The following is a 27,729-nucleotide window of genomic DNA, read 5'->3' as shown; positions in this document are numbered from 1 at the left end:
CATGTACAAACTACAAAACAGTTGTCCTTAATCAGTAAATTCTGCCCGTGCCATCCCTCCACTCCGATCAATAATGGCCCACTGTCGTGGACCTGAGTCGCGGTACCGTACACGACCAATAACACACTGAAGGCATTTGATATCAACGACGTGTGCGGAGGCCAGCTCTGAGTAGAAGTAGATGTCCAAAGGTTTGAGTTGTCCGACCACTTTGCAGTCCTGAATAGCTGCAAGAATGATGGATGTCGGCTCCAGTAGTCCAAGATCAGGGCAGGCCGGAAGGTCGACTACGAAGATTCGGCGGAGCTGACCATAATGGGTACGGCCTTCCAGGTGAATTGGCAGGTTCCGGTGACGTGCGTTCACATCAACGTAGGCCTCGTACTACATCGAATTTCAACGAAACAGCACGATCGACATGCAAGATGTGGGTGCTCACGCGAATAAAGGTCGCATCTCGACGATCTTCTGTTACTGCAGAGACCAGCTCCGAAGCGTGCATGATATCACCTCCCTCCAGCCTCCGAACCTTAGCCCACTGCTGGATTCTTACTTCGTTGAACCTGAGATGTTGTCGTACCGTAGACGAGCTGGTGCCAAAGCGTGTGGCCAAGGAAGCAATGATATGAGATGACAACGGAGTGGTGGCAAGAGTTGCTGTGCCGCACGGGTCAAGGAGGACACAAGACTCATCTAAAGGTTTGTTAGCCCCGTCGCGGGGATCATCATGAATGGTACACACATGCTGGGTTGCTGTATACGCTACGTTGTATCTTGATAGGATGGGAGAACGAGAGTTCATCGTGCAAGTTGTGTACCATTTGTATTGTTGTAAGCTGAGCCGTTTCACGGACAAAACGGTCAAGACTGGCGAAAGGAAAGCGGCGGCTTCGAATCCCGGAGCGAAGTTGTCCACAGTGCCTCTCTGTTGGAAATGCCCAATAAGCCCATACGGGGCCTGCTGCGTGGATGCCGTCTATGATGTGAAGGAGAGCATGGATCGTGACAGGGCAGGTGGAGATTCGTGAGGGGTCGTGTTGATAGTATAGACTAAGTAATGATGACAAGACAACAACATGTTAGCATGCGGCATCTAGCTGAGATGACTTGCGTAACATACGTTTCGTACCGCTCGACCCAGCGAGCAAAGCCAGTCCTCATCTGCTCGACATCATCACGGGAGTATTCGAACTTGAGGGCAATATGAAGGAGTGTGACCAGCTCTAAGAAATGATCATAGTAGAGGGTACTACGGAAACGGCGATGCAGCAATACAGGGCCCAGATACAGTGACCAGAAAGACATACTATCCGCAGTCGTGCTTGATTTGTCCTTGGCGATGTTTGGTGGTCGGCTGCAATAGGAAGAGGGGATCGTATCACCAGTTCTTTGCGTCGCTTGACCTATGGCATCCCAAACCGAGGGCGCTAGTTGATATGTGCCTGTGCCTTCATCGAGTCCCTTGAAATCAGATGTCCAGAGCAGAATGAGGTTGCGCAGAAGGTTCTCGTCGATGAGATGCATGAAATCGTATGGAAAGGAGAGTGGCCACTGCAGTGAAGGCAGCATTGTCAATATCGAAAGGCCATTGACACCGTACTGCTTCGAGAGACGTTGCGCGGCAGCTTTGGTTGGCGCCGAGTCGACTTCAATGGCTTGCGCCACAATTTGCTCATGGTTACGCATGGGAAGGTCAAGAGGGTCGTATCGCGGGAGTGTTCCGGGGTGCGGATGGCGGGTGCGGTCTAGTGGGACATAATGTGCTGTGTTTCGAGGCTCGTTGGGGACTCGAAGGCCAGGGATGGTGCAAAAGCGACAGGGGGAGACACCATTGTGGCCCTTCATTCGCATGACCATGGACATTGCAGGTATATCCCCGAAGGCTAGGATGAAAAACGCACGAAGCACAAAAAGAGAACCAGATCTTGCATCTATGGTGGGTATTCCAATGCAAAGCTCTGTTGCCTCCTGAACGAAAGGCCACAGAAACGAATCGATGTCGTGAGGCTTCTTCGGGCCAGGTATTACACCAAGGGAGAGTATGTTCTTCTTGTGAAACCGTTCCTCTGGCGGCAAGTTGTAGTTGTACGCAATCAAGGGCCAGCAGGTCTTCAGATTCTTGCGTTCACGAAATGGAGAGAAGCCGTCGGTAGAGAAACCCAGGGCAACATCGTGGTCATCGGAGAAAAACCGATACGGGAGTTCGTGTTCATCCAAAACAACTTTCTTGTCGCACAGGGATTGATATACGGACCCATCGAAGACATCTTTCACCACCCCTTCTTCACCCTTGAACTCGGCCCGATATCGCATCTTAGACGCCATGGCGGGATCGGCATATAGAGACTTCAAACGTGGTATGAGCGGCAGGTACGAGAATCGTCTCCGGGGGGTGCAGTCATCGCCCTTGTACCGCGAAGTCTTGCAGTGAGGACACTGGTTCAATTCCTCTCGAGGGCCGGTGAATGCCATACAAGAGTTGATACAGCAGTCATAGCGGTGTGGCTTGAATCCAGCGAGGAAGTTGATACGGCTTTGAGCCCGAGCAAGTGACCCGACATCCATACCAAACGCGGCAGGAATATCATCCCAAGCTGCATCGGTGAGATTGTGCTTGATCTTGTACGCGTAGGCCTTGAGGAGTTGGATATCATGTTCGCCAAGAGTTTTGCCTGTCACTCTGTGGTCAGCTACACGTTCTGAGCACACAATGGGAAGACATACCTGCTGTGAGCGCCTCAGCTTCAAACTCCATGACCAAGCTATCCAACAGCATCTCCTCCAATATCTCCCCCATCTCCTCCGCTTCATCATCTACGTTCAACTCAATCCCAGCAGTTTCATCGTCATCTGAATCTTCAACCAAAGGTTGTCGCGAAAACCGTGTGCTTATCCCATCGAGAACATGCTGGACAGTCTCCTCAACTCTGAGAGCTTGGTCGGGTTGAAGCTCGTTGTCGACAAGTGGAGCTGTGCACGGAGGCACATCAAGCATGCTATTGGTATCGTTGGTCTCCATGTCCTGTTCGCATGTCTCGAATCCATGAGCCTGCACTGCCTGACGATGGGTGCGGCCATGTTGCTTCATGGCTTTTGCTTTTGCATGCTGCGATATCGATTCGAGGACCGGATGATGGGGTATAGTTGCACCAGTACGATGTCGCCATTCGGTTGCATGGCTCACAAGCTTCCCATGGCAATTTTCGCAGGTGCAAGGTAACTTTGAGGACATCGCGAAGCGTATGATTGACGAGAAGTGAAATATATTGCAAGTATGAAGAGCATAAGCACACGGCTAACACTACTGTAATTTTACGACCTTAGGTTCGTCCCCTGTCCCCTGGCAACCTGAACTGAACCTAATTTCCCATGTTGTCCCCTGTCCCGCCACCAATATCCAGGCCTTGAACTGACCGTGTGAATTGTATTTCCTACTGTGAGAATATTGCACACTGACTACAGTCAGTTTGCGAACTTCCCACGGGCCCGAACTTGCAGCTGTCCCCTGTCCCCCCGGGGGCGGACCGAACCTAAGGTCGTAAAATTACAGTACTTCATGGAGGCGACATTCCTAAACGAGTATCCTATTGCCCAAGTATGGTCTCTGCATCATCTGTCAATTCACGGATATTGACTGAGCCGTCGGACCAGGATATTACGCTCACCTTTTTCCTGATTACTCCACAATCCCCCATGGCCTCGCCGCGCTCATCAGCTCGACGCAAGAAACAGCCTCAGGCTGAAATCACTGATGTGGCCGCAGAGGCTCTTGTCCAGATTGAGCAACTGAAAGGTCTTGCCTCTCCTTGTTGTGATGCCGGTCTGTCTGCTCACAAATTCCCAGCGCAGATCGAGTTGTTGACGAAGGCAAAGGATATAGCAGAGAAGAGCACCGAGGAGGCACAGGCTGCGCAACAGGATGCTGTACGGACCGCACGTGCAGCGCAAGCACCAGGAGCAGAGGACGAAATCATATACAGGCCCGAGGGTACCTGTAGTGGTGGTACGACACGGAAATCGTTTTCGCTCCAAGCGGCAATGCGGTTGGACAATGACCGCGCACTCTACTTATCAATCCAGGTAAGTGCTGCCGCTTTTTGTCCCTCCCCATCACACTAACCGGCTGATCATCTGTGATGCCGTGTTAGCGCACCGTTCACGATGCTGTGATTGAAGCCAAGTTGGACCTCACGAAGACTTCCAAGGCTCAGTCTCCCGAGAAGGTTGTCAAGATGTGCCGCGTTGTATGTGATCCTTCTTTACTTTCGTTCATTGCTCACAGTTACTTAGGCCGCCAACCGGCAGCCATACCTTCGCCGTTTTGATCGTCATTGGCCAACACTCAAACTGTTTAAGCAATACCTCAAGAATCGCGGAAAGTATCTACGCCGCTCTGCTCGCGAAACTGCTGCGCAGGTTAGCGAAAAGGAGCACATGTCCGATATCCGTGATCTGCCATCTGATGATGATAGATCCGATGGGGGTGAAGGGGTGTAGATATACATCACGCATATGTACTTTATTGTAATATAATCTGGGCTATTCTGAACCCATATTTTGACAAACCGTACGGGGCAGTGAGCTGAGGACTGCCTCAAAGTTGCGGCCGGTACATACCCCAAACTGAGCTGAATACTTCACCTCCATGTCGAGTGAAGATCCGCTGAAGATTGCGGCAGACGTTCACCTTGATTTGGGCTCGATACTTCACCTCAATGTTGGGGTCACCATGTTTGCCGCACAGGGTGAATCGTTTCACTTTTCGGGCCAATGTCACCTCAAAAGGTCAACTCATGTAAGGCTGATGTACAGCTTACGACGGTGGTTATCAGCTCATATGTAGGTGTATTGACCCGTTATATCCGGTGACCTTTCGGGCTAAAGATCCCTCATCGGATTGGCACAGTGCGTACATGCCGCTTCCCTTCTTCCGTATCGCCGCGCTATCTTGAAAATGAGATTACGGAATGTCACGCAATATCGTCGACTGTGCAGCGGGCTCCAGGCGCCGACTAAATGAGATCTTGTCCCCTTCAACAAGGTCTGGCGCGCCTTGAAAAGTTTTCCTCCAGTCCTAACGCCAGTTGCAATTTTCTATCCACCGGATGTTCTTCCACCTTGGATGCTGCGAGTCTACTTCCTATATACGGTCACAAAGCACCATGCTCGGCACCTTTACCTAACCATGAAACCTAGAATCAGACATGGACATTGACTCAGCCTTCCGGTGTGGTGACGAACGGGTTGCAAGGTACACAATCGATCCCTCCACTCAACAATGTCATTATTGGGCGCTCTTGCGCAGCTGTTGATCTTTTGCGCAGTCGCTGACAGCAGGTTGTTGTGTTGTGCCCATTGTATGTTCCCCGTTTCATATGTGACTGAGCTTCGTACGTGTTTCAGGTCCGCTCATAGATCCAGACCGGCCGGTCAGAAGCGAATGCACTCCTTCATCGAAGAAGATCCTCGGTAGGATGCTGCGGTGGGCACGGTAAGCTGTGCAGAGTAAGCAACTCCAAGTCCGTTGCAGCCGCTGGTCTACGGGCATGGTCGACGATCTGCCGTCAGGGGATGGGGTGTGCGCGTGTGGCTATCCAATCCTTACCAGGATACGTTATACCAGCGCCCCGGTCGAAGCTTGGAGCAACGTCCGGTGTTATTCGGTATTGATACCCGAGACATAGACGCTGAAGCTGCCATCTTGCACCCTTCTCACGACGCAGATATACCGTGTTCGCATCGCCGCAATGTCAACAACAATGGTTCAAGCCGGCCTCTTCGGTTTGCTAGGTCTTGTATATGGTTGCGTGGTGCTATCTCGAATGGGGACAACCTCCGGTTGGCAGTGAGTCGATGCATCCAGTGGGAACCTTCAGACCCTTTTACGTCCAACTAAGTTCAATGCAGCACACGTCCATGGTACCTGTGTTGATACGTGAGGCCTGAGGGCTTGCGAGCGATGGAAGATAGCAAAGGATGGAAAGTGAACAGCACACCACATGGATCCCATGAGCATCTGTGTCCGTAAGTGCGACCTGATGATGATACGATACTCGCGCTGATATAGTGAAGTCACAAACTACGGCTAAATAAGAGATTCGGACAGAACTAATCCAAGTACCTTTCTCTCAACGGCCTCGAAGCCCGAGCAACTGAATGTGGTGTACGAGGGTTAGCCCTAGAATGAGAGACACTGTAATGATGGTATGTCAGGGACCGCCTTGCTCGAATGCTGAAATTTTGAAGAGACTGGACTATCTTGCCACATCCACACGTATGTGTGAATGGCTCACCAATTGCGCGGTGGGTACGAGAGGCGGTACCAAACGCAAAGGTGGATTGCCTCGCAATATCGCCAGTAGGTTCGTGCAAGCGCGATGCTTCATGGCGCCTTCTGATCAAGTATAAGAGGTCGAAGAGTCGTCGTGCCTCACTCACCTCCCGGAAGATAAACACTCAAGTACATAGTCACTCACCCATCCCTCAAATGGATTCATTCGGCCCAGCGACAATGAGGCGGGCACCGATATACGGTCCTGACACAGAACTCGACGAGTATCCACGCGCTTCGGATGAAAGAATACCGCGGTTTGGCCACTGTATCCACAACGTGAGTTAGTCCAGAGACGAGAGACCGAAGATTTGGTATTGATGTATTAGCAGCCCTTGCACAAAATCTCACATAGTGTTTCGAGAACAGTATTATGCGGATGGGACGTCCGCTCTCTTCAAGCTCCCGTACGTCCCGTCGTGGGACACTCCACTGCATCTGCATGGGGCCAACGCAGACCGGTCGACCCCAGGTAAGCACACGTATAGCACTTCACTTACGCGACGACGTATACCAATGTGCAGCCATTTGCGGTACAGAAGCCCACGATATCGTGACCGTGTCACGAATCGAGGCAGTAAGAACAACCCAGTCGCGGGTGCAAGCACAAAGCCAAAGCCAAAGCCCAGTAGGAGATGATCGTTATTGCCTGCTACCGAGATTAGACTCCGGATCTGCATCGGACATCATCGAACATTATAGTTAGCACGAGTGACTGACTTCAAGGAACTTGCTTTCGACGGATCCTTCGTTTCACTGCGCCGTTTGACCTTCTTGGTTATCACACTGTCTCGAGGTTATTCACTGTGTTTTCCGGGTGTCATGATTACTGTAGCGATGGATCAAGATATTAGATACTTCATTGACTAACACGATGTATATGTAGGCGATAGGAGGCGCGGTGTATCGTAATTAGCGCAATTTTTCGTGAGCGTTTGGACCTTCCATAGGGTGACTCGCAATGTGCTAATTGTACCGCAACTTTGTTGAGATCCGTGCCATCTACTTCGCTGATCAATCAGCGGTAATGGCGCCTGAGTGTCATTTTCTCCCGGAGACCACGAAATTGGACGTCCAATCGAACGTTGCGCGGATACATACCGATGTATCCTGCCGGGTCCTCCAGCTGTACGAACAGGTCGAGGTTATATAAACCAGACGGCCCAAAGATAGAACGCGAGGATTCACTGTGAGCCGTGGGAATGTAAGTTCCGCAGCCGACACGTGCGCTCGCGCGCCTGTAACGGGTACCTTCTCGACGCTTTTCTCTTCCGCTTGTGTTACTGAACCTGGTAAATTCTGGGCCGTGTTCGGATAGTATACTTCGCGAAGAATGCAAGATTTCAGCATGTCGGTCAATCCAACTCGGGCCACAATAAATATTGATTGGGTGCGACGAAAGAGAGCAACATCATTCAGGTTCACGGGCCCTTTTGATCATGCGCCCACATACTTTCGGTCCTAAGAAACAGCCGTAACTCGAGATAATGAAGCGTCCGGTAGATATGCCAGATTGGCGCTCACCGGCGTACGTATGGTGCTAGGATATCCCGGATTGACGCCCACCGGCGAGTCAACCGCGGACGACCACGGTGCTGCCTACCTCCTTGACTACCTACTACCCTCAGCCTCTCCGGGTGCCACACAAATGCTTTCGTATCGTTATACTAGTTGTACTTATCGCGCACACAGGGCACAAACCACTCGACCAGTCTCCTTAAGGAAATGCAAGAACCACTGCAAACTCAAGTCCTAGGCAATATCTTCAGTAATAGTGACATCGATCATTCGCCGAGCGCGATGGGTCCATGCTGGCGTGTACGTAGACTTTACGCTCCTTCCTTATCGCCGAGTTATTCTAAGAGTAAAACAAAGGATGATGACCGCCGGCGGTCTCTACGCGCTGATTAGACACGATCATGTCCCCACCTCAATTGGGGACCTTCTTAACATGGCCAGGCGCTATAGTTTCCCTGCTGTACTTTTGCTCCCGGAGCAAGCTCGATTTATAAAGCCACTGCTATGTGGGGGCATATAGTGACTACCACGGCACCTTTAGCTATCCATTAAACCTAGAATCTGACGAGCAGAGCTTCCCGATGTGACGACAAGCGGAGGTGCAAGACATCCGAACCGACTCGCTCCACTCGGTATTTGCAATGGTTCTCCTTCTTTTTTTTTGTGCAATCGCTGATTTCTTGTGCCGTCGTTGATCGCAGGTCTTAGGCGCTGCCCCCCCCCCCCCCCCCCCTTGTAAGATGCCTCCGGTGTTGGTTATAACTGCGGCTTCTTGTGTATTTCGACGGCACTTATCCGGGTCGCTCAATCCGGGTCGCTCATACATCCAGACATTTCATTCGGAGCCAAACGCTTCCTCTTTGGGGACAGACCCTGGGTTGGATCTTGTGGTGATCAAGGTACGTGGTACAAAACAGGCAGTCGCAGACCAATGCAGGTGCTAATCTACAGTCATGAGAGGGAATACGGGGATGGACATGCGCTTGTGGCTATCCCTTACGAAAGATACGTCCGAGTTACACCAGCGCCTGGTCGACGTTCGAAGGACATCAGGAGGTACTCGGTATTCAAGTCCACCGGATAGGTTCTTATATTTGACCGCATTCATCTCTACCGGGGCCGATTTCCGGGTGGCGGTTAAGTCGACGCATCCAGCGGTATTCGGATATTGGCGTGTCTAACTAAGTTCAATCCTGCACCATTGGGGACACCTGTATTCTGCAAGATGGTGGCACACGCGGACTAAGGGCTCGCGGGAGATGGACGCTGGCCGCGGACGAAGGTCGGCAGCATACCTCATGGATCCTAGTGGTGCATCATAATATGCCCGTACGTGCAAGCCGAGAAAATCATAGGTATAGTCATGGGCCACGGTGAATTGAGAGGTTTCAGCAGAACCACTCCAAACGCCTTCTTCCGGAGCAATCCAATCTGGTGTGCGAGCCTAGACGTCATTGCATTGGAAGACACATATTGATGGTCATAGTAGGGACCGCCTTGATCGAATGCTGGAAATTCCGACGAGGCTGAACGACATCCCCACTGCACACAAGCTCGCGAAACATTCGCCAATCATGCGGTGGGTGAACGAGGCGGTACAAAATGCAGAGATGGATTGCCTTGCCATGTTGCATCTATTTAGGTGTAACCGAAGAGATTCATACCGCCCTGAGGAAAGGTATATAAGGTCAGAGCCATCATCGTGTCTACTACAGATCCTCGACTACTTCAGCCCTCACCAGCTCTGGCAGCGCTGCCGGTGGTGCCCGCAAGATATAGACTTAGCAGACACAAGACGCTCATACTTTCCCGGATCAGAAAAAATAAAGCAAACACCGATATACGTTCCATCCAGCATTCGACCAGTATCTGTTTCCATGCAAACGAAACGGTACCTCGGCTTGGTCACAGGAATGGGCGACGTGAGTTGTCTCCAGGGAAGGAGCGTTGGAAATTCGGTGTTGATGAATGAGCAGCCCTTTCGCGAAGCCTCGCACGACATTTCCGGAACAACATTGGTCGGACGAGAGGGTCGCTCTCTTCAGACTCTCGTGCATTCCGTCGCCGAGCTCTCCATGTCATCGGGATCAGACCTAAGCAATCTGGTCGATCCTAGGTGCGCACAAATTTCATTTCGCTTGTTCGACCGACATTCTACAATGTTACGACAGGTCGCGTCACAGAAGCCCGCAATATCGTAGCCGCGTCACGACGCGAGGCAGTAAGAATAACCCATCCGCGGTTGCACGTCCCAAGCGCAAGCCACGCCCCCGGCGAAACAAGAATTTATCACTGTCGTCCACTGCCGAGGTTAGTCTCCGCGCCTGTATTAATTCGTCATAGATCGCACAAGGCTCATTGACACATACAGTGAACTGGCCGTCTACGACGCCGTAGCTGCGCTCTAACCAAGCATGACCTTCCTTTTGGTTGATACATTACGTTGAGGTTTTCGGCTTTGGTCCCTGAACTCCAATGCAATCGATACTGTAGCGATGGATTGAATGTTAGATACTGCCTTCTTTGTACTGAGGTAGATAGGCGCCCGGCGCGCCATATAGCTCCAGTAGCGGAAAATATACTGGGCTTCTGATCCTTGCTTGAGATACCGCGACCGTGTCGAAATACGTGTGCTGAGCATCTACCTCGCTGATCAGTCGGCATTGATTCGCGGGCCCTCGTGTGATATTTCCTTCCCAGAAGCGTCAAGGTCGGATCTCCAAGCGGCGCAAACACACACCGTAGCATTTGATCGAATCCGCCATGGCATGAATACGGAAGCTCTGCGATTGAGGCTATAGGATGTGCGTTGAAACATTGAGTTAGCGAAGCGGTGAACGGGAATAACGATGAACAGTCCAGCTGCGGCTCGTATAGCGGCGCTCAGTTTTTTGAGGCAGTGCATGCCCTCTGTTAAAGTATCCGCTGCACGAGAAGAGGGTCATGTTCCCGGCACACCTGATGCCTACAGGAGACATATTTGGGTCAAGCTCGTTCATGGGAGAAAGAAGAATACAACGGCGAAGGTAGGATCGGTCTGTGAATATGTGAAGCCGTAGGATTCACACAAGCAGGTCCAGGCGGTTGCGAGGTACAGTAACGACCGACACAATCCGCAGGCATTTCTCCCCACAATTGGCAATTAACCAACACTGGGTAGAATGCCGGGGCCGGAGGTTCGGGACGAAGTGATGGGCGCAAGCGGGGATTGTCATATCTTTCGTTATCACTATAGAGAGCGGCTGGCAATTCTGTGATTACATCGCACTAAGCTATAGGTGTACATGAGCATCGCGCGAGTAACGTCAATCTGGAACATAGCGCACATTACGCGCGCATAGCAGACTCAGATCAAAGGGCAAACATGGCTATGGCCATAACGAGAAGGGGCGAAACCACCGTCTTCCATGACACGACCACAGCGCTCCCTGCAGACTTCTTGATAGAGCCGGTCGGCTTCGTGGGCAACGTCGCCGTCGACGAAACAACAGGGTCGGTGAAGCCCGTCGCCTGCTCCCCGCCGTAGACCGCGCTTGCGTCGAACGTCGCGTTCAGAAGGAAGTTCTGGGTGGAGAAGGGCGCGGTGCAGTTGGTCTTGCTGGCGGAGATGCGGTAGGTGATGTTCCAGACGATGGTGTACGTGCCCTCGTCCGGGACGACCGCGCAGCCGGCGTAGCTGGTACCGGGGAACGTTCCGCATTCCAGCGGGACGTCAGTGTCGTTTCCGTCAGTTCCAATGCCGACGCTGCCTATGTTTGTCCCGTTGGGAGCGAAGAGGGTGATGTTCATGGTCCGCCAAAGCCCTGAAACCGCAGTTGGACGACGAAGTCGGGGTGCATATAGCGGGACCACTCACCAGAAAAGTGAGGTTCGTCAACTGGCTCTGCAAAGCCATAACATGCCGTGGTGTTCACGGTTACCGCGGACTGCGGGCGCAGAAGTGTTACTTCGTCGGGAGGTGAGACGGCCTTCACCAAAGCAGACAGCCCGAGCACGGCTAATGAGAGAGCGACGCATGAGAGCATCATCGTTCAGGTTTGCGGATGCACGAGGTGACGAGCTGAAGCAAGCAACAGCAGCAACATTCGCATGTTATAAGTACTAGGTGCGATATGAGCCTTGTTTGATCCGATGATGCAGGGCCTAGTTTGCATACAGCCTCCAAGAAGGCGGGGAGGAGCGGGGAGTGTGGGAGGCGATGCTCTGGTGCGCTTGGCGGTCACGCGTATTGCCAACCATCTTGGGCGTCTATTTTACCGCGTGTCTCCGCACAGACTATACCTACTTGCAATCAAACAGGCTGGATGAGCTTTACGGAGACGCTGGAGTCCAGTGATAGACGACCGCGTAGCCAACAGCGCCAGGCACTGTTGCTTTCGCCATCCAAGCGCCGAAGACTCCAGCCAGGCGCAAGCTCGCAGACGCATGATACCCCTACCCAGAGCGCGTCCGAAGATCAACAGCCATCCAACCCCAATGCAATCTACTCATGGGTCCAAACGCGTGAGACAAGAACAGATGCGTGGCCAGCATGCTTTATCAAGGATGTCATGGGTATGAGGCGCGACGGCACTGAAGGTCCGTCTCCTCGACCACAGCGCAAACGCCTCATATTCCTATCCTTCTACGCACAGGCAACGAATTCTTCTGGCTAGGCAGGATTCCATGCCGTCACGTTGTTCTCGTCGGACTCCTCGTTGGCGTGACGGTGTATGAGAAGCGAACGATGTACACAGGTTCGTCTGGATAGGGGTTATCTGTAATGTCGTGCTTACGGTCAAGTAGTGGATGACGGGACGGCTGTCATTGAATGCTTCCATAAACACCCACTCCAACCCCAGACCAAGACTAAGGTTAAGACAGCTCTATCTCTTGGAAAGCCTTCAGGCTCCGTCGCCACGGGCAACCTACCTGCCATTCCCGAGATTGAATTACCGCCGCCAGTGGGCGAGGTTGGCTCTCATGTACGGCTCGCGGGTCGCGTCGTGAAATGGCACGACACAAAGCAGATCATGGTAGATTCGATAGGTGACAACGCATATATGCACCATCGACAGGCCGCATCGCTGATGTCTCCCTACCGATGACAGAACTCTGCCGTTCGTGCAATGACGAGACACAACATTGGATGACTGTGGTCGATTTGCACAGGACTTACTATTCGACCTCGCTTGGTCCCTTTGTCATTCCCCCTACCGGATCTGCCGTTCCATCCGCAAGGACAATCTTCTCGCTTGTGAGACCTGGGACCGCACCCGTGAGGCCTGAAAGTTCGGCTCAGACGACGAGTGTCGTGCCGCGTACGCCTACTAAGGCTCGGACGATGCAACCTCCGGGCACATCTGCTTCCACCGCCTATACTTCCTCCTCCGAGTACAGTCCCTCAAAGAGCTCTGCTGCTGGCGTAAGTCCGACAATTCGTCCATCATTTACAGTTACGACAAATGGCTTATCGTCTCGCTCTGTTTTTCTTCGCTAGTCGCCCTCTCGTCGATCGCGGGGCCCAGGAAAACTGCCACATCCTACTCGGGTACACAAGCATGACCTGACCGTCACCACGTTCTATAGATACATCAAGCATTACATGGACAACGTACCCCCTATGTCGGCATACGATAGCGAAACGTCAAGAGCCGACTTTGACGCGCCGACCACACCGACCAAAGCCGGGAAAGGCCGCGCAGTTGACTTCATCGACTTGACCACTCCCAAGGCAAGCGAGAAGAGGGTCGCAGACGTTTCGTGGCCCACGGCGGCGGATAAGACACCCCGCCCCACGCGACCATCGCAGGCCCAGACTATGTTCGCGCCAGACACCTCGGGCTTCACACTGTCTCACCTCCGTCGCGTCCCGGAGCTTGACTTGTTAGCCCGGCGAGTGCTGCACGCTGAAAGCCGTCGGCGGGAGAAGGCGGAGAAGGAGCGGCTCGCTGCGGCGGCGAAAGGCAAGAATCCTGCTGCGGCTCCAGCGACGCAGCCGGCGCACAAGCGAAAGGAGCGCCCGGCGCAGAAGATGAAGCGCCTGTTCCAGTATGCGATCCGCCAATTGCACGAGCAGGGCGCAATCGTGCTTTGGGACGGGCCCACACGTCCACTCGCGACCGCGTGGAATCGTCCACCGGGCTCCGACGCGCGGCTGTGGGGGCGGCCATCAAAGAGTGCATCCGTATCGCAAAACGCTTCTGTCTCGCAGGCGACGTCCGGTTTGCAGGCTTCATCCGTATCGCAGGTCGCGCCAGACACAACGTTTGCTTCCGGCCCTGCGTCACCGACCAGGTCGGAGTCCACGTTTTCGACGGAGGGCAGCGCTAGCATGTGGTCCGCGTACTCGCTTAGCGCCGTCTCCACCGCGAACTTCGGCGCTCGGAGCCAGGATGGAGACGATGAAGGCGCACTGAGCGAGCCGTCGCCAGACGAAGAGGCGTACGTGAGCCTGTCACCCGCGGTTCTAGCCGGACCCGTCGAGGCAGCAATCCTGGCGCTCATGTCGTCGCGGAGCCTGGTCGCGCTCGTACCTTCGCCTACGGCGAAGGACGTTACGGGTTGGCTTCAGCGCACGGATGGGCGGTGGGCGCGTGTTGGTGAGGCTAGCGTGGATGAGACACTCAAATGGATGGCTAAGGAGGGAAAGGCGTGGGAGGTCGGAGGGAACAGATGGGAGCTGTGTCTGTAGGGCGTCCCCAGACCTCAGCGCTCGTATATGTGGGCTTGCAATCAAGGAAGTGACACTGATCTGTGCGCATCTATCCTCTGGAGATCTATCCTAAGTAGCATACATTTGTTTTTCTTTCCGCTTAGATCTTCTGTATTATATATCCTCATATGCGATTTAGTGGGGCACCGCGATGTTTCCTTCAATCGTCATCCCGGACTTGCCAGGCAGAGCGGCGGTCGTGGCCTCGATGTACGTCTCGTGTCGTCTGACGAGTTCGCCCACGATATCCTCCTCGATCTCCCTGGGATGATCCGGTTTATTGGCTAATGCGGGGTCGATGCGCAACCACTGCTCCGTGAACTCGGACTGAAGAGGTGGCGCCTGCGACACGTCAAGAGGGTTACAGCCCGCATCCGCGGTCGTGGCAAGCGATCCTGAGGCTGGGTTCGATGAGACGGTGCGAGAGATGAAGACGACTTCATATTTGCGCCGGTGGAGGTCGTTGCCGATAACGACTTGATGGCCGTACCGCTCGAGTGCGCCGCGCGCTTTGGGGATCAGAAGCGCCTGATCCGTTTCTAGCTACAAGCATAGGTTATGATTGGTATGGGATCCACATGCGACACTGTAACAAAAATTCACCTTGAAGGAAACGACATAGCCACCTCGGGCCCATTCGTCCACCATAGGCTTGAGAATCTTCGGGACCTGGTCCATCTCTATGTGTAGGCTACCCTTGCCTGACTGGATCTTGTGCTCTGACTGTACATTGTTTTGAGACGAGAATCGGCAGGAAAACGCGACAAAAGACTGACCATTTTCTGCGTGGGCAGGAAAAAGTCGCTGACCGCAGCCGCAAGGTAGTACATTGCGCTGCGACGCAGCACGGAGAGCTCCTGGCTGACTGCGCGTAGAAGCCAAAGGTAATCGTTCACGGTGACGAATGTGAGGGTGAGGAGCGTCCCCGCTCGCTGGACGGCCTTGTACGCCGTGAGGACCTCGAGCAGGTCAGACTTCTTGGAGGGCGTAACAGTGATGTCAATCATATCCGGGCAGCCGGCAGTAGATGTAGTGGTGTTGATCTCTAGGAAGTCCAGGAACGGGTTCGTGGAGTGTGAGTAGTGTCTGCTGAAGGGCTGGAGGCTGAATTGGCGATGCATGAAGATGACGGCGTAGCCGGCCTTGAGGAAGTATTCGGCGGACGTAGCACCTCGGGTGCCTGTGTGATTGGATGAATCAGTAAAGACGGGTTTGGGGCGTTGCAGAAGGAGGATCTGACCGGCGCTGAAGTTGTCCAGAAAGCGAACGCTACGACCATGCGTGATGAGCGGTGCGACCCTCGAACGTAAGACGAGGAGCCTCACACATTCATCTCGAGGGGAACGGTCGTTCCACCGCTCTAATGAACGGAGCGAGTCTACAGATAAGCACGATGTTTGAGGACGCCACATCCTAGACACTCACCGTGACGAGCACGACCTTGCGCCCCTCTTGCAGCTGCCTGCGCACGAAGTCCCGCACAAGTCCAGCATCGTGGTCGAGAGATGCAGGTGCTGGTTGGGTCTCAAAGTACTTTTCCGCCGAGAACGTTGCCGACGACGAAGGTCCGGTGCTCGCCATGTCGCTCGACGGCGGTCACGACGATATACTTTTGACGAAATTGCAATAGCCTTCGTCGGCAATGAGTCAATTTTGATCCGTTGACAGTGAGCAGGATGCTGTCGGCGATCACAACATGCAGTCCGACCTCAAGTGCAAGGAATATCTAAGTCACACGCGGCCAAGTCGTACGGGTACGAACACTCCTACTCAGCCACTCTCGCCGTCGCTGTCGGCCACGTCCCGCTTGAATGGCTGAGCCATCCCCGCCCCCTCCCGCCCCTACCGACGTCGCAGACAGCGTCGGCGCGCCGTCCAAACCATCTTCCCCTCAACGACTCAAAAGCTCGAGCAACACCGACGAAGATGCGCAGGCCATGCTCATTGCCACCCTGCGGGATCAAGTCCAGGACCTGTTCACCCAGGTCTCCCAACTGAACGGCAAACTCGTCCAGTCCTATGGCCGCGTTGCCGACCTCGAGGATGACATCCACGCCCATTCCTCCCAACTACGCGCATCCTCGCTCAAGATCGCCCAGCTCGAGCTCGAGCGCTCGCAGCACCTCTCCGCCCTCAACGAGGGTGTCCTCGTTGAGCGCTCGCATGTCACCACCGAGCTTTCCCGCCTCATGGAACGCGCAACGGAGGAGGCCGCCAGGCGTGGCCAGGCTGAAAGCGCGCGGGCTGAGATCGAGAAGGACCTCGACGACCTTTCCGCCAACCTCTTTGGGCAGGCGAACACGATGGTCGCCCAGGCGCGCGTGGCTCAGGCGATCAGCGAGCGGAAGGTTGCCGAGGCGGAGCAGGCCCTGCGAGGTGCAGAGGATGCCGTCGCGCTCATGCAGCAGCAGATGCAGGCCCTCCAGGAGGAGAAGGAGATGGCACTCCGCGAGGCCGAGCAAATGCGCTCGCGGATGGGCAAGGGCAAATGGATTGAGAAGGAGCCCCAGACGCCGACTATGGGACCGCTCCGGATGCTCAGGCTGCATGCGCCGTATCAAGAATTCATACTCTTCGTATCACATTTGCGCTCGCTCCGGTCATCGTCGACGACTCTCCCTGCGCTGTCCACGCTGCTTCCGTTGCCTCTGCTGGCCAGATTGCAAACCGAAGACACGTAGGTTTCTCTCGTTTGGGTCGCATGAAAACACAGCTGAACGTATTTCCCTCTCAGTGATCCTACCGTACGGCTCGACCTCGCCCCTTCACTCAATTGGCTCTCCCGCCGTTCTGTTCTTTCGGCGATCCACAACGGCGAGCTCAACATCGAGCCCATGACCGCCACACACCTCCTGCACGAGCTCTCCTCCACCAACATCTCATGTGCCCTTTGCGGCACTGCCATCTTCCCTTCGGATGCGGCAGACTCCAAGCACCCAAGACCACCGGCACACCCGCGCAGCCGAACCACGTCCTCGTCCGGCGCGTGGGTTTCAAGCGCGAGCTCCCTCTTCAAGAACACCCTCGGCAGCTCGACGCCCGTGTCCGCTGCCTCACCGCTACCCTCTCCCCCGCTAGAGCCTAAAGCACAGAAGCCAGCTCCGACGCAAATCTACATCTTCCGCCTTTCTCCTTCACACTCAACCTCATCCCTGCCTATGCCGCTCCCATTGGGGTCATCCCCATCGCGCCAAGGCCACCCGACTACCCCGCTCTCGCCCACATCCGCCAAGCCCGCGCAGATCTACCCGCTCTGCACGAACGGCTGGTGCCTCCGCCGCCTGCGCGCCACCTGCAGCCTGTGGGCGTTCGTCCGCATCGCGCTGGTCGAGAAGATTTGGGAGGAAGCCGAGCTTGCCGCCGCCCACTCGACAACTGCGGCTAATGGAGTGATCCATTCCCCGGTGCCCAAGCGTCCCGGGGCCGCACCGCTACCTGTGGCCACAGAGGAGAAGCCGCCTATACCCCCACGTCGGCGGAGCAAGATGGGCGGGCTGTGGAGCGCGCTGGGCTCGCTCGCTAACTCCTCCTCCTCCTCGTCCCTCGCCACCGCTGCACCGGAGCCGCCCAAGGAGCGCAGCCTCCCGCCTCCTCCGCCCCCGCGTGCGCACCCGATCACGCCTCCGAGAAGCGTCAAGACCACGCCCACGCAGCCCACGCAGCCCATAGGGCCGCCACCCATACCGCGGCGTAACGCCAGCCGCGGGGCGAGCTCCGACGGTGGTTCGAGCCCGGAGGTGCCGACTCGTCCCCCGTTACCGCAGAGGAACTCCAGTCGGCCAGACGTACCCAGTCGCGGCCGCGCCCTGAGCGTCGTGGAGAGCGTGGAGGAGAAAAGCATCTATAGCAAGGACGAGAAAGCACCACCGCTTCCCCAGCCAGTCGATGCGAATCACGACGAGAAGACAGAACAGGTCAAGGTTCCAGACGCGGACGTTCCGGCATCGGAAGATGCAAAGAAAGAAGATCCAGTCCGCGCGCCGACGCCGTCGGAGAGCCAGAGCGACGGATTCCACACGCCTCTCGACGAGCTGTCGAGCGCACCGCTCTCCCGACAGGTGTCACAGCGCACCGACCGTTCCGAGGCTGAGACTAGCGGTACCTCTGAGCCAACTTTGGTACCCCTCCCCGAGTCCGCTAGCCAGACCCCGGTGCAGGCCGCCTTCCCTCCGAATGTTCAAGACAACCCGACGCCGGCGACGCATGCCCCGCCGCCTCTTCCGCCCCGTCACATGTCGCCCGCACGGGCGGCATCGCCATCTCATCAGGAGGCACCTGTGCGTCCACCCTCGAGAAGTGGCTCGGGATCGCCAGCGCCACCTCCCATTCCGCGCAGGGCAGCCGCTCGGGCCGCGCGGCCTTTATCTGCGATCGCGACAGCTCCACCAATCACCGCGGAGGACGTCAAGGAGCCTGTAGCAGAGAAGGAGCATCGCGAGCCAACTAAGACTACGGAAGCCGAGCCTGGGCCTGGGCCTACTGTGGACGCTGCTGCTCCTGCGTCCGATGCGCTAGCGGAAGATGGCCCCAAGGCAGACTCCATCCCTGCCCCCGAGGTTGCCGATGCGCCGAAATCTGACCATGCAGTTGCAGCTGCGCCCGAGGAAAAGAAGGTAGAAGCCCCTAGCACAGCGGCGGTGAACGGATCACCCGACGTACCCAAAGCGGCCGAGGAGGCGTCGTTGTCCTCATCTTTAACGGAGACGAGCGCGCCCATGCAGGAGTCGACGCCACCCGCACCCCTCAAACATGCGCCGGAGGAGACGCCGAAGGCCGAGGATGATGACGGGCAGTACGTGGGCGATGCTACCTGGGAGGAGCGTGCGTGGAAGGAACTCGCGAGACTGAGGGAGGATATGTTCTGGGCGAGAGTCGGGGGTTTGCGATGATGTTGAAATATTGACTGATAGATGATCGAGGAAGCACGAGTGTTTGTTCACGTACTTTATGAATATGACATCAATTTCGGATATTGCGGTGTTGTGGCATCGGAAGAAGACCATTAACTGGCCTTACGGTTGTCTTTACGATAGTCTGTCTCTGTCACATCTCACACCTCCTGCAGACTATGATCTAGAAGCGACCTCACTACGCTCTCCATAGTATTGCTCGAGAAGCCCGAGATGCGATAACGAAATTGGACAATTGATGTATAATGTATGTACTTGAATAAACCACGCCGCGCGCTGCAAGCCGGTAGACACCCACTACATGACGGAGTACTAAGGATCAAACTTGCGGTACATATGCAAACATCTATGCACACAGACAGCCGATGTGTCCTGGTGAATAAGATAATGACTATAGACAGTGGCCTGTACGTCACGCGCAGGTTCAGAGAGCTGTCGGACCTTTGGTGTCCGTCAAGCTCCCGTCGTCGCTTTGAGTCCGCTGGGGCAAGACGTTGAGGGTTAGTAACTAATGGTGTGGGCCATTTCCACGACGAACTTGCCTCTGTAGCATAATCTCGTGTCTTGACCGGAAGAGAGTAATCCTGAACGGTGTGCGTTTGATGCTCGACGCCTGGGAAAAATCAGGAGAGTAGAAGCGGTTGACATATTGATAACATACGAATTTGAGATAAATCGATCGCGGCGGAGTTGCCAGCCTCAAGATCCGGGCCGCTAGTGCCCGATTTACTGGAGACACCGTTGCGGATGGAGCGACGATTGTTCAGGTTGTACAGCATAGTGAGCGTGTAGACGCGTCCAAAGCATTCATTGACACCAACAGCAACTGCGAACCAACTTCACTGATACGAACTCAAGGGAGACCGGAAGGCACGTACTACTGCCCGAAGGATTCTTCAAGAAAAAACCCAGAATGACGATCGCGAAGACACTCGTCACCGATCCCGTTTGGATGGCCATGCCGGTGAGCCTTGAGAGCATTCTGCAAGCACACACAAGAACATCAGTCAACAGTGAAAGTCTATACCCAATTGCACGTACGATTGTGTTGCTTTGAATACCGTCTTGTTTTTCACGCGCCTCAATTGCCAAACAAGGCATAATGTAATGGATATGTCAGTTGCTGCCGTTGCCGCTGTAGAACAAACAAGCTATAACGAGTTCAAGGATCGAAGTTCATAAATAACCCACCGAACCATAATCTGAACGGGCAGTTGTCAGTTCATCTTATTCGTATTCTAATGGGCCTGGTTCAGACGTACGTTACCGGAGTTACGATACGGGGACGTTGCGCAAGGTCCGAGAATATGGACACAGCGACTGCAGTCCAAACACCCCCAACCAACTGTGAGACCGCGGATGAGAACATTTCTACCAAGCACGCCATCCAGACGAACTGCGGGCAACTCACTGCGGACAGGCTCATGCAGACCAGTACAACAGCAAGCAAATGAGTTTTCGACCTTCATAAAGAAGGTGTCAGTGTTAGCAGCCATCTGAATGTACTTGACTTACAGATTCCAGAATCTGAAAATAAGGAATGACTGGACGATGGCGGCTGAGCAGGCTGTAGCCGTGCAGTACGTGGGGAACGTCCAGTACTGCTTCGTGATGGCCTCTGCGTCGCCTACGTGCGGATTGAGCAGAAATGATCACGCGGTGATCAGGAAACGAGAGGACCAAAACTCACCCCAGTACGTGATTGTATACTGCAAATTCCACGTCAGATATCGTAATATATACGCGGCTGCGTTGAACGTACCAGGTATGCAGTCCCGTTGCCCGCAGCTGAACCGACGGTGTCAACCAAGAGGAGCACCCAGATCGTTGCTTTCAACAGAGGATGGTCCTTGGGGTACCTCGTGAAGAAAGTGTAAATCTAATAACAGTATGAGAACTAAATTACTCGACGCGAAAACGAGCCCTACCTGGGTGAGCTCCAACATGTATAACATGCAGTCTATCCATGTACCGATTAGGATAGCTCTGTAAAGTGATACCGAATCAGATCAGTGCATGATGCAAACGCAAAGGCAAGCGTGACTTACCCTAACGATGCATCGAGCGCGCCCATGGTTAACGATCGTCGAGGGACAGGAAAGCACGAGGGCGGGGGGGACGGCGAAAGTGCGATTACCTCGACATTTGAGTCCACCGACGGAGAGAACAGTGGAAGCAACGGCGGCCTCCTATTGCAATACGTTAATGCGGACGCTCACCCTTCGAAGTTTGATGATAGCCGTTAAACGTTGGGATGGGAAAACCGCTTCGCGAAGCCCCGCCCAGGAATCGGATAGCGGCTGGCATGGTTTATTTTTGGTATACATACGGGCGCTCTTCTGTGCAGGCCCGCCATTCCTTGACGTTCCGCCGTATGCGGCCACGGCTGTCAACGACAAGAGTAGGGGTCTGGTAGTCAATCTCCTAGATATGTCACCAGAATGCACGTTATGCACGACACAGAGCTGGACTGCTCTCGTCGTAACCTGTCGTAACTTGTCTCAGGAGAGACTCCCAGGGGCCATGAGAACGGCGACGACTGGGTTGACCCACTTTTCGAGACACAAGCGATTGACATTTCGTCTCCGTTTGCCGGCTCCAGGCAACTCCAGGGCGGAACTGGAAGCCTGTCATCAAAATGCGATTCCGACTCTTCGGACGAATCGGACGAGTTGTTCGAGTGTGTCCGATGGATCGTGCCCCAGCTGAACCATTCATCACGACCGAACTGAATGGCACAGACGCTAGCTAAGGTTCTTGACTACTCTGCGATCGCTTGAACGGGCCTCCGAGCTCGTTCCTCCGAAGGGTCCGGCTCGCTCGGGCTTCCATGGCGATCACCGCACCGGCGCACTCGCCATGACGGGCCCGGTTATTCAGGCACTCTTTACTGACATGAAAGGTGAGCGGGCATCTGGTATTCTTAGCGTTAGCCTACCTCGCGCAGAATGTCCAAGTTGTTTGTGAGCTCCAACCTCACGATGCGGTCGATGGAAAAGGGCGAGACAAAATAACGGAACGTACGTAAACGCATTTGAATGGGGAAGACTGGCCTGAGAGACCAGGACGAAAGCGACGCAGCCAGAGCAACCCGCTGGTCAAGAAGGAGCGGCGATATCCAAGTTCTGATTACTGACTGATCACAAGGCTCTTGCTACGCGCAGGAGTACGCGACGGCGTAGACGGGAACGTGGTGTCCCCGCAACGTTTCCCCGATCTCCTTGCCCGCTCGGAAAAGGCTGATCTCGTTTTGTGCTGTTGTGGGTGGGTGTTGGCGCGAATGACCGAGGAATTCGATTGGCGGAATGCCCTGATTCGATGTTCTCCAGGGCCCAGAATCAGCCAGAATATCCTCTAGTTGCGGTCAGGTCATAGCATATACGCAGATATACGCGGAGACGCCGCATCCGGCCTGCAATTGAAGAAGTTCATGGCTCTCGGAAGGATTGCATCCTTTCTGAAGCGCGCGGCAGGGTGACCAGAGTATTAACCAACTTAGCTCAGGCGGCTTGACAGTTGACGAGTCGACTGTCGAACGCGAATATCTGTATCCACCACAAAATAATACTGACGCAGTCTTAAGGCAAGGGTGGGATAAGCCTGCGAGGCTGCATATGGCACAGCATCGCTAGACTATTCCCACCAATGATGGGTAGGTATCGAAGTTTGATGCACCCATAGTATGTAGCTTTGGACGACACTACTCGTCAGGGTCGGGTGTCGTCAAGTACAGAGGAACCCGCAAGATGTAATATTCATACAACACCATCCTATTCAATTTCGCATACGACCGGAAATCCACAAGGCTAGTTTGCCTCAACCCACTTCGCGATACGCTTCAGCGTCTCCGTTCGCTCAGGCTCGAACCAGTCGAATCCGACGTAGTCGTGGAAACCGTCGGGAGCTTCGTCGTAGGTGACTTTCACCCCACTTTGCCTCATACGCAGATTGAGTGTCTTGATCGCATCCAGCAACTTCTCCGCACCTCCAGCGTTGATAAACGTGGGAGGGAAACCCGCGAACGATGCATCCTTGATATGCAATGACGCTGGGGATATCCATGGACTCGTGCGAGCGAATGACTCCCCGAATGGCTGTACGAATGCTCGAGCAGAATAGCCTATTCCATCTTCGCCTTTGTTGGCCAGGAAGTCAGAGTGTGCATTGAGTTCATGTGATGTACCTGGGCCGTTGTGAGACCCGCCAAGGTCGGCCCAGGGCGAAAGGAGGATGATCGCAGAGGGTGGAGGTGGGAGACCGAGGGCGGCCCCGTCGGCGCCATATTGGACTAGGTAACGCGTCAAAGCGAGTACGAGATTCGCTCCCGCAGAATCGCCTTCGATAATGATGTCTTTGGGATCAAACCCTGCCGTCTTCGTGAGATAGACATATCCCGCGAGTGCGTCTATCAAAACGGCAGGGAATGGGTTCTCCGGCTTGTAAGGTTCGCCGATGGACAGACGATACTCCACGCTGAAAGTACGCTTCACCGAAGGTACGTGCTCCAAAAAGCCCTTCACTATGTTGGTAGTGCCGTCCGCTCCTGGAGCGGCCGAGAGCTTCGTATACGCGCCACCGTGAAGCGCCATGATAACCTTCTCTCCTGGAGTAGGAGGAGAATATGCCGGAACAGTCTTCGACGGAGAGGTGGAGTGCAGCCAATAGCCCGGAATCCGTATCGGCTGCACATTTGCTTGCTCGGCGTATGTCTTGATCTCGCCGAGGAGTAGTGGCGGTAGGATCGGCTCAATCCAAATCCCAGGGGTTGCGAGGTTTTGTACGATAGCCTTGTGATTTGGGCCTACAAGGCTCGGCGGGCCTATCCTATGAACAGAAGACCAGAAGGATGCCGATGGCCGTCAGACTTTGGTCATATAGTAAACGATCCCATATATGCTCACTTGTTGAACACGTTGCCCTCATGCCGCCTCAGTGCCGTCTTAAAGCTCCTTGAAAACGTCCAAGTAGGACGTGGACGTCTGAATAGGTAGTACAGTGCCCATAAGGGATAACGAAACAGTAATGTGGTTATTGTTTGATAGGCAAGATAGAGCGCTTTGAAAGGTTGATGCCGATATTCGAACACCATCGTTACTGGTTGAACCAACGCCCTAAACCAAGAGGCGTAGGCTGACAGGTTCAAGGACCAAGGATGTTGAATTCGAAGTACGGGGTGCCGTGCAAAGTGGCACCCGTATCATGTGAGAGGCCGCGTGCGATAGCGATGGGAACGAGTTACACGTCCTCAATCATAGATGGTTTGCAGTCTTCTCCAGATAAGCAGACGAGAAAGGCAGCTTGTGCAGTCCATCGTGTATGGAGCAAGCTTAAGGAGCTAGCCCTGTCGTGGGGTTGCACTTTGCACATGCCGGGGTGTATGAACCACGCGATTTATTGCATTAGCGGCACCATAATACATAGCATAGCAAGGATACGGAACACATGTTCAGACTTATCAATGTATCCGCTGCATCGCGCAAGAATTGTACTTGGGTGCAAAAGCACCCTTTTATATGAACAGGCGCTCCAGGTCCTCTTACGCTGCCTCCGTCTGCATGGGGGCAACCTGACCGCCCTTGGCCGCGGTCGGGGTGAAGGTATGCCAGCGATCGTTGAAGCGTACGTCTGCAGCTGATGTGAGCAACGATCGCCCCGGAATTAGGTGCTGGGAAGCACATACCTAACGGTCTGCCACCGTACACGTACGACTGGAATTTGGCTGTGATAAGTTTGCATCAGTGACAACATGCGGAAGGAAGTCGCTTGGATTTACCGATAGCAGTCTCCGCCTCCGCGACCTGAGCAAATTGCACGACACCCATCCCTTTCGACCGAGTTCCGTCGAAGAGGATTTCAGCCAGCTCGACCTGACCCGTCGTCTCAAACAATTCCACCAGATCCTCGTTAGCGGTAGACCACGGGAGCTAATGTCAGGTATATCAGTCATGAAAGAATTGCATAAGCGACACCTGAAGACTCACATTTCGAACCATGATCTGCTGACTAGGTTCTGCGTCAACGACGGCGCCGCCAAAGCCGCCGCCATACCCATTGCCATACCCAGCACCATAGTCATCAGCACGCATGCCGGACCCACCTGCATCGGGGCCGGAGTAGGGCGCGTACAAATCGGAATTGGAGACGTCACGACCGCCGCTGGCGCCGTAGCCGCCTCGTCCACCGAAACCTCCACGACCTCCAAGCCCGCGTCCTGCGCCGCGAAGTCCACCACGGAGGCCGCCACGCAATCCGCCTCGGAAGGATCCGGGGCCAGAAAGGCCAGCGTAGCGGTCCTATGATGGCAATGAATGTGAATCGTGTACCATCAGGGAAGTTCTCTGAGGATTCACCTCTCGGACTTCGAGGATCCGACCGTACCAATCGAAGCCGTTGTACATATCTATCGTCGAGTTTAGTATCGAGTGAAACGCGATATTGGATCCATAAAACCGATACATACTGATAGCATTCTGCGCGTCCTTTGCAGTTTCGAAGATGACAGTACCAGAGCCCTTAGGGCGACCGTCGGGCGCAATATTGATATCAGCGCGGATGATGTTTCCAGCGGAGCGGAACAAATCCTTCAGGTCTTGCCAACCCGCCTGGTAGGGTAGCTGATTTACGCCACCATTCGTTACTTGGTCCAGCAATCGAAAGCATTCATAAGCTCACATTTCCAACGTACAACTGGTTCCCTGGGTTATTGCCCGCGAAAGCATTGTGAGACGCAGGGCGAGGAGGTGGAGCGGCGTTAAGACCACGGCCTGCCATAGCCATACCTATCTTGCCAGGAACCGGGGTCGCGCCGAAACGAGACTCATTTTCGCGATCCTACGAATAGAATCAGCAACCACGGTAGCGTCAAGGAAACAACAGCGGCGGACCTCGCGAATGAAGACGGGGCGGCCGAGCAGCGGCACCTCCGAAAGTTCTCGGACCGCGCGCTGAGCGTCCTCCTGGGAGGCGAACTCCACAATACTGATGACAATTTGTCAGAGCGAAGAATAAGACGGTGGAGCGAATTGAAACGTACCCGCAACCCTTCGAAACGCCAGTTGGCGTAACCAGGACTTCGGCGAACAATACCTCACCAGCTAATAACCCCAATAGAAAGCTCCGATCAATAACCTATCCCTTTACCCATCACCGAGCCAAAAATGTATAGGAGCCAACCCATTCATCGTCTCAAAGCACAACTCCGCGTCCGACCTCCTCAAGAGACCCATATGTTGCACCGGCAAGCCAGACGACATCCTCTCAATCGCGATTAGCGCCTCCAAACACAACTCCGCTTCCGACCTCCTCGAGAGACCCAGATGTTGCATGCGAGATGGCATCCTCTCCAGTGAACGAAACGGCCGCATCCACCACAACAACAACTCGAAATCCAATCCGATCCAAAAACTAAGCTGAGATTTCCCCAACCCACCTCCCCTCATGAATTCCATCAGGTCACGATACTTGACGTCGTAGCTGAGGTTGCCAACGTAGACCCGGTTTTCGCGCTTGCTCTGCTTTGCAAACTCGACGGCCTCCTCGTGCGGCGCGTTCATAGGCCCTCCGAGCGACCGAGGATAGGGTTCGTCCCGGCGGCTGCGTTCGCGGCTGCGCGAGCGACTACGGGAGCGCGGACTCGACCTCGAACGGGATGAACGGCGGGATCGGCGCCGCGGCGAATTGGAACGACGCCTAGATCGCGAACGGGACCTAGAGCGAGAGCGTCGCCGCCGCTGTACAACGCGTGAGGATGACGGCGCAGATTTGCCCATAGCGAAGCAGACTTACCTCCCCGTTGCGCCTGTCATCCGGAGCATAGTGATCGCCTCGGCGGCTGCGCCCTGTACGATAGAAGTGGTATTTAGCCTCTTCACTATCCTGGAGCAATGTTCATGTACCAGAGTCGCGCGGCCGGTCTCGAGGGTCGCGAGGATCGCGGGTGTCCCTCTCTCTCCTGCTGCTCGGCCTATCGCGGTCCTCGCGGTCTCTATCGTAGTCACGATCCCTTTCTCTGGAATCCTTCTTCTCGTCAACATCGTCCTTGTTCTTCATATCGATGTCCATGTTGGAGGCGCTGACGGGAGAGGAGACTGGCCGTGACAAAGAGCGGGCGCTTACGCGCGCGAAGTTTTGGCCCCAATTCTCACATTCGTCGGAGTTCCAACGTCGGTACTCAAGCTCTGGAGACGAGAACTACTTACATAGAAGGCCGTGTTGCAGTTGTCGACACAATCCCATAAATAGGTTGTTGAGCTGAAGATATGAATTGCTTATGGACA

The 27,729-nt window shown here is 54.6% G+C and overlaps 9 protein-coding genes across 9 annotated transcripts; 2 read left to right on the top strand and 7 right to left on the bottom strand.

The window, feature by feature from the left end:
* Window positions 1–27: 27 nt before the first annotated feature.
* Window positions 28–1,524, bottom strand: PUNSTDRAFT_69250 (uncharacterized protein; the record flags this gene model as incomplete). Its single annotated transcript, XM_007384221.1, has 4 exons — window positions 28–384; window positions 440–693; window positions 743–1,050; window positions 1,121–1,524. 4 exons carry the CDS (start codon window positions 1,522–1,524, stop codon window positions 28–30), a joined length of 1,323 nt encoding a protein of 440 aa, XP_007384283.1.
* A 579-nt stretch (window positions 1,525–2,103) lies between these two features.
* Window positions 2,104–2,811, bottom strand: PUNSTDRAFT_68401 (uncharacterized protein; the record flags this gene model as incomplete). The annotated part of the gene is made up of 1 exon (XM_007384220.1): window positions 2,104–2,811. A coding segment is annotated over one exon (708 nt), but the record flags the coding sequence as incomplete, so codon positions are not given.
* Window positions 2,812–3,675: 864 nt separating this feature from the next.
* Window positions 3,676–4,538, top strand: PUNSTDRAFT_120727 (uncharacterized protein). Its single transcript, XM_007384219.1, has 4 exons — window positions 3,676–3,793; window positions 3,845–4,080; window positions 4,149–4,244; window positions 4,291–4,538. The coding sequence occupies exons 1-4, from the start codon at window positions 3,694–3,696 to the stop codon at window positions 4,495–4,497; spliced, it is 639 nt and encodes a 212-aa protein (XP_007384281.1). The 5' UTR covers window positions 3,676–3,693; the 3' UTR covers window positions 4,498–4,538.
* A 6,521-nt stretch (window positions 4,539–11,059) lies between these two features.
* On the bottom strand, window positions 11,060–11,901 carry PUNSTDRAFT_52758 (uncharacterized protein). The gene is made up of 2 exons (XM_007384218.1): window positions 11,706–11,901; window positions 11,060–11,652 (listed from the first exon to the last, which is right to left on the bottom strand). Exons 1-2 carry the CDS (start codon window positions 11,875–11,877, stop codon window positions 11,201–11,203), a joined length of 624 nt encoding a protein of 207 aa, XP_007384280.1. The 5' UTR covers window positions 11,878–11,901; the 3' UTR covers window positions 11,060–11,200.
* Window positions 11,902–13,606: 1,705 nt separating this feature from the next.
* PUNSTDRAFT_103147 (phosphopantothenate-cysteine ligase) lies at window positions 13,607–16,231 on the bottom strand. Its single transcript, XM_007384217.1, has 6 exons — window positions 15,969–16,231; window positions 15,869–15,903; window positions 15,784–15,812; window positions 15,320–15,723; window positions 15,147–15,266; window positions 13,607–15,086 (listed from the first exon to the last, which is right to left on the bottom strand). Exons 1-6 carry the CDS (start codon window positions 16,122–16,124, stop codon window positions 14,679–14,681), a joined length of 1,152 nt encoding a protein of 383 aa, XP_007384279.1. The 5' UTR covers window positions 16,125–16,231; the 3' UTR covers window positions 13,607–14,678.
* A 249-nt stretch (window positions 16,232–16,480) lies between these two features.
* On the top strand, window positions 16,481–19,432 carry PUNSTDRAFT_44856 (uncharacterized protein; the record flags this gene model as incomplete). The annotated part of the gene is made up of 2 exons (XM_007384216.1): window positions 16,481–17,220; window positions 17,278–19,432. The coding sequence occupies 2 exons, from the start codon at window positions 16,481–16,483 to the stop codon at window positions 19,430–19,432; spliced, it is 2,895 nt and encodes a 964-aa protein (XP_007384278.1).
* A 254-nt stretch (window positions 19,433–19,686) lies between these two features.
* PUNSTDRAFT_126411 (uncharacterized protein) lies at window positions 19,687–21,527 on the bottom strand (the record flags this gene model as incomplete). Its single annotated transcript, XM_007384215.1, has 13 exons — window positions 19,687–19,934; window positions 19,996–20,066; window positions 20,115–20,279; window positions 20,332–20,435; window positions 20,495–20,588; window positions 20,645–20,655; window positions 20,716–20,798; window positions 20,865–20,916; window positions 20,969–21,080; window positions 21,144–21,162; window positions 21,216–21,332; window positions 21,382–21,439; window positions 21,502–21,527. The coding sequence occupies 13 exons, from the start codon at window positions 21,525–21,527 to the stop codon at window positions 19,878–19,880; spliced, it is 969 nt and encodes a 322-aa protein (XP_007384277.1). The 3' UTR covers window positions 19,687–19,877.
* Window positions 21,528–23,259: 1,732 nt separating this feature from the next.
* PUNSTDRAFT_103143 (alpha/beta-hydrolase) lies at window positions 23,260–24,582 on the bottom strand (the record flags this gene model as incomplete). The annotated part of the gene is made up of 2 exons (XM_007384214.1): window positions 24,355–24,582; window positions 23,260–24,277 (listed from the first exon to the last, which is right to left on the bottom strand). The coding sequence occupies exons 1-2, from the start codon at window positions 24,540–24,542 to the stop codon at window positions 23,260–23,262; spliced, it is 1,206 nt and encodes a 401-aa protein (XP_007384276.1). The 5' UTR covers window positions 24,543–24,582.
* A 243-nt stretch (window positions 24,583–24,825) lies between these two features.
* Window positions 24,826–27,545, bottom strand: PUNSTDRAFT_52755 (RNA-binding domain-containing protein). The gene is made up of 11 exons (XM_007384213.1): window positions 27,349–27,545; window positions 27,239–27,291; window positions 26,487–27,183; window positions 26,338–26,431; window positions 26,126–26,284; window positions 25,914–26,067; window positions 25,804–25,853; window positions 25,435–25,746; window positions 25,227–25,377; window positions 25,134–25,172; window positions 24,826–25,078 (listed from the first exon to the last, which is right to left on the bottom strand). Exons 5-11 carry the CDS (start codon window positions 26,228–26,230, stop codon window positions 24,990–24,992), a joined length of 900 nt encoding a protein of 299 aa, XP_007384275.1. The 5' UTR covers window positions 26,231–26,284; window positions 26,338–26,431; window positions 26,487–27,183; window positions 27,239–27,291; window positions 27,349–27,545; the 3' UTR covers window positions 24,826–24,989.
* Window positions 27,546–27,729: the final 184 nt, after the last annotated feature.

This window comes from Punctularia strigosozonata (assembly GCF_000264995.1).
Source record: "Punctularia strigosozonata HHB-11173 SS5 unplaced genomic scaffold PUNSTscaffold_7, whole genome shotgun sequence".
Taxonomy (NCBI): domain Eukaryota; kingdom Fungi; phylum Basidiomycota; class Agaricomycetes; order Corticiales; family Punctulariaceae; genus Punctularia; species Punctularia strigosozonata.
The sequence above is the reverse complement of the archived record's forward strand: the minus strand, read 5'-3'. Positions and strand labels throughout refer to the sequence as shown.

What these genes read in the sequence shown, in the direction of transcription:
- PUNSTDRAFT_120727 (XM_007384219.1), top strand. Translation starts at nt 3,694, where the DNA reads ATGGCCTCGCCGCGCTCATCAGCTCGACGCAAGAAACAGCCTCAGGCT. An exon ending in CCAGATTGAGCAACTGAAAG is followed by an intron (nt 3,794 to 3,844) that starts GTCTTGCCTCTC and finishes ACAAATTCCCAG; the next exon opens with CGCAGATCGAGTTGTTGACG. An exon ending in CACTCTACTTATCAATCCAG is followed by an intron (nt 4,081 to 4,148) that starts GTAAGTGCTGCC and finishes ATGCCGTGTTAG; the next exon opens with CGCACCGTTCACGATGCTGT.
- PUNSTDRAFT_52758 (XM_007384218.1), bottom strand. Translation starts at nt 11,877, where the DNA reads ATGATGCTCTCATGCGTCGCTCTCTCATTAGCCGTGCTCGGGCTGTCT. An exon ending in TGACGAACCTCACTTTTCTG is followed by an intron (nt 11,653 to 11,705) that starts GTGAGTGGTCCC and finishes CTGCGGTTTCAG; the next exon opens with GGCTTTGGCGGACCATGAAC.
- PUNSTDRAFT_103147 (XM_007384217.1), bottom strand. Translation starts at nt 16,124, where the DNA reads ATGGCGAGCACCGGACCTTCGTCGTCGGCAACGTTCTCGGCGGAAAAG. An exon ending in GTTCCCCTCGAGATGAATGT is followed by an intron (nt 15,813 to 15,868) that starts GTGAGGCTCCTC and finishes GCATGGTCGTAG; the next exon opens with CGTTCGCTTTCTGGACAACT. An exon ending in GCTATGTCGTTTCCTTCAAG is followed by an intron (nt 15,087 to 15,146) that starts GTGAATTTTTGT and finishes CTATGCTTGTAG; the next exon opens with CTAGAAACGGATCAGGCGCT.
- PUNSTDRAFT_52755 (XM_007384213.1), bottom strand. Translation starts at nt 26,230, where the DNA reads ATGGCTATGGCAGGCCGTGGTCTTAACGCCGCTCCACCTCCTCGCCCT. An exon ending in ACCAGTTGTACGTTGGAAAT is followed by an intron (nt 26,068 to 26,125) that starts GTGAGCTTATGA and finishes GGCGTAAATCAG; the next exon opens with CTACCCTACCAGGCGGGTTG. An exon ending in GGACGCGCAGAATGCTATCA is followed by an intron (nt 25,854 to 25,913) that starts GTATGTATCGGT and finishes ACTCGACGATAG; the next exon opens with ATATGTACAACGGCTTCGAT.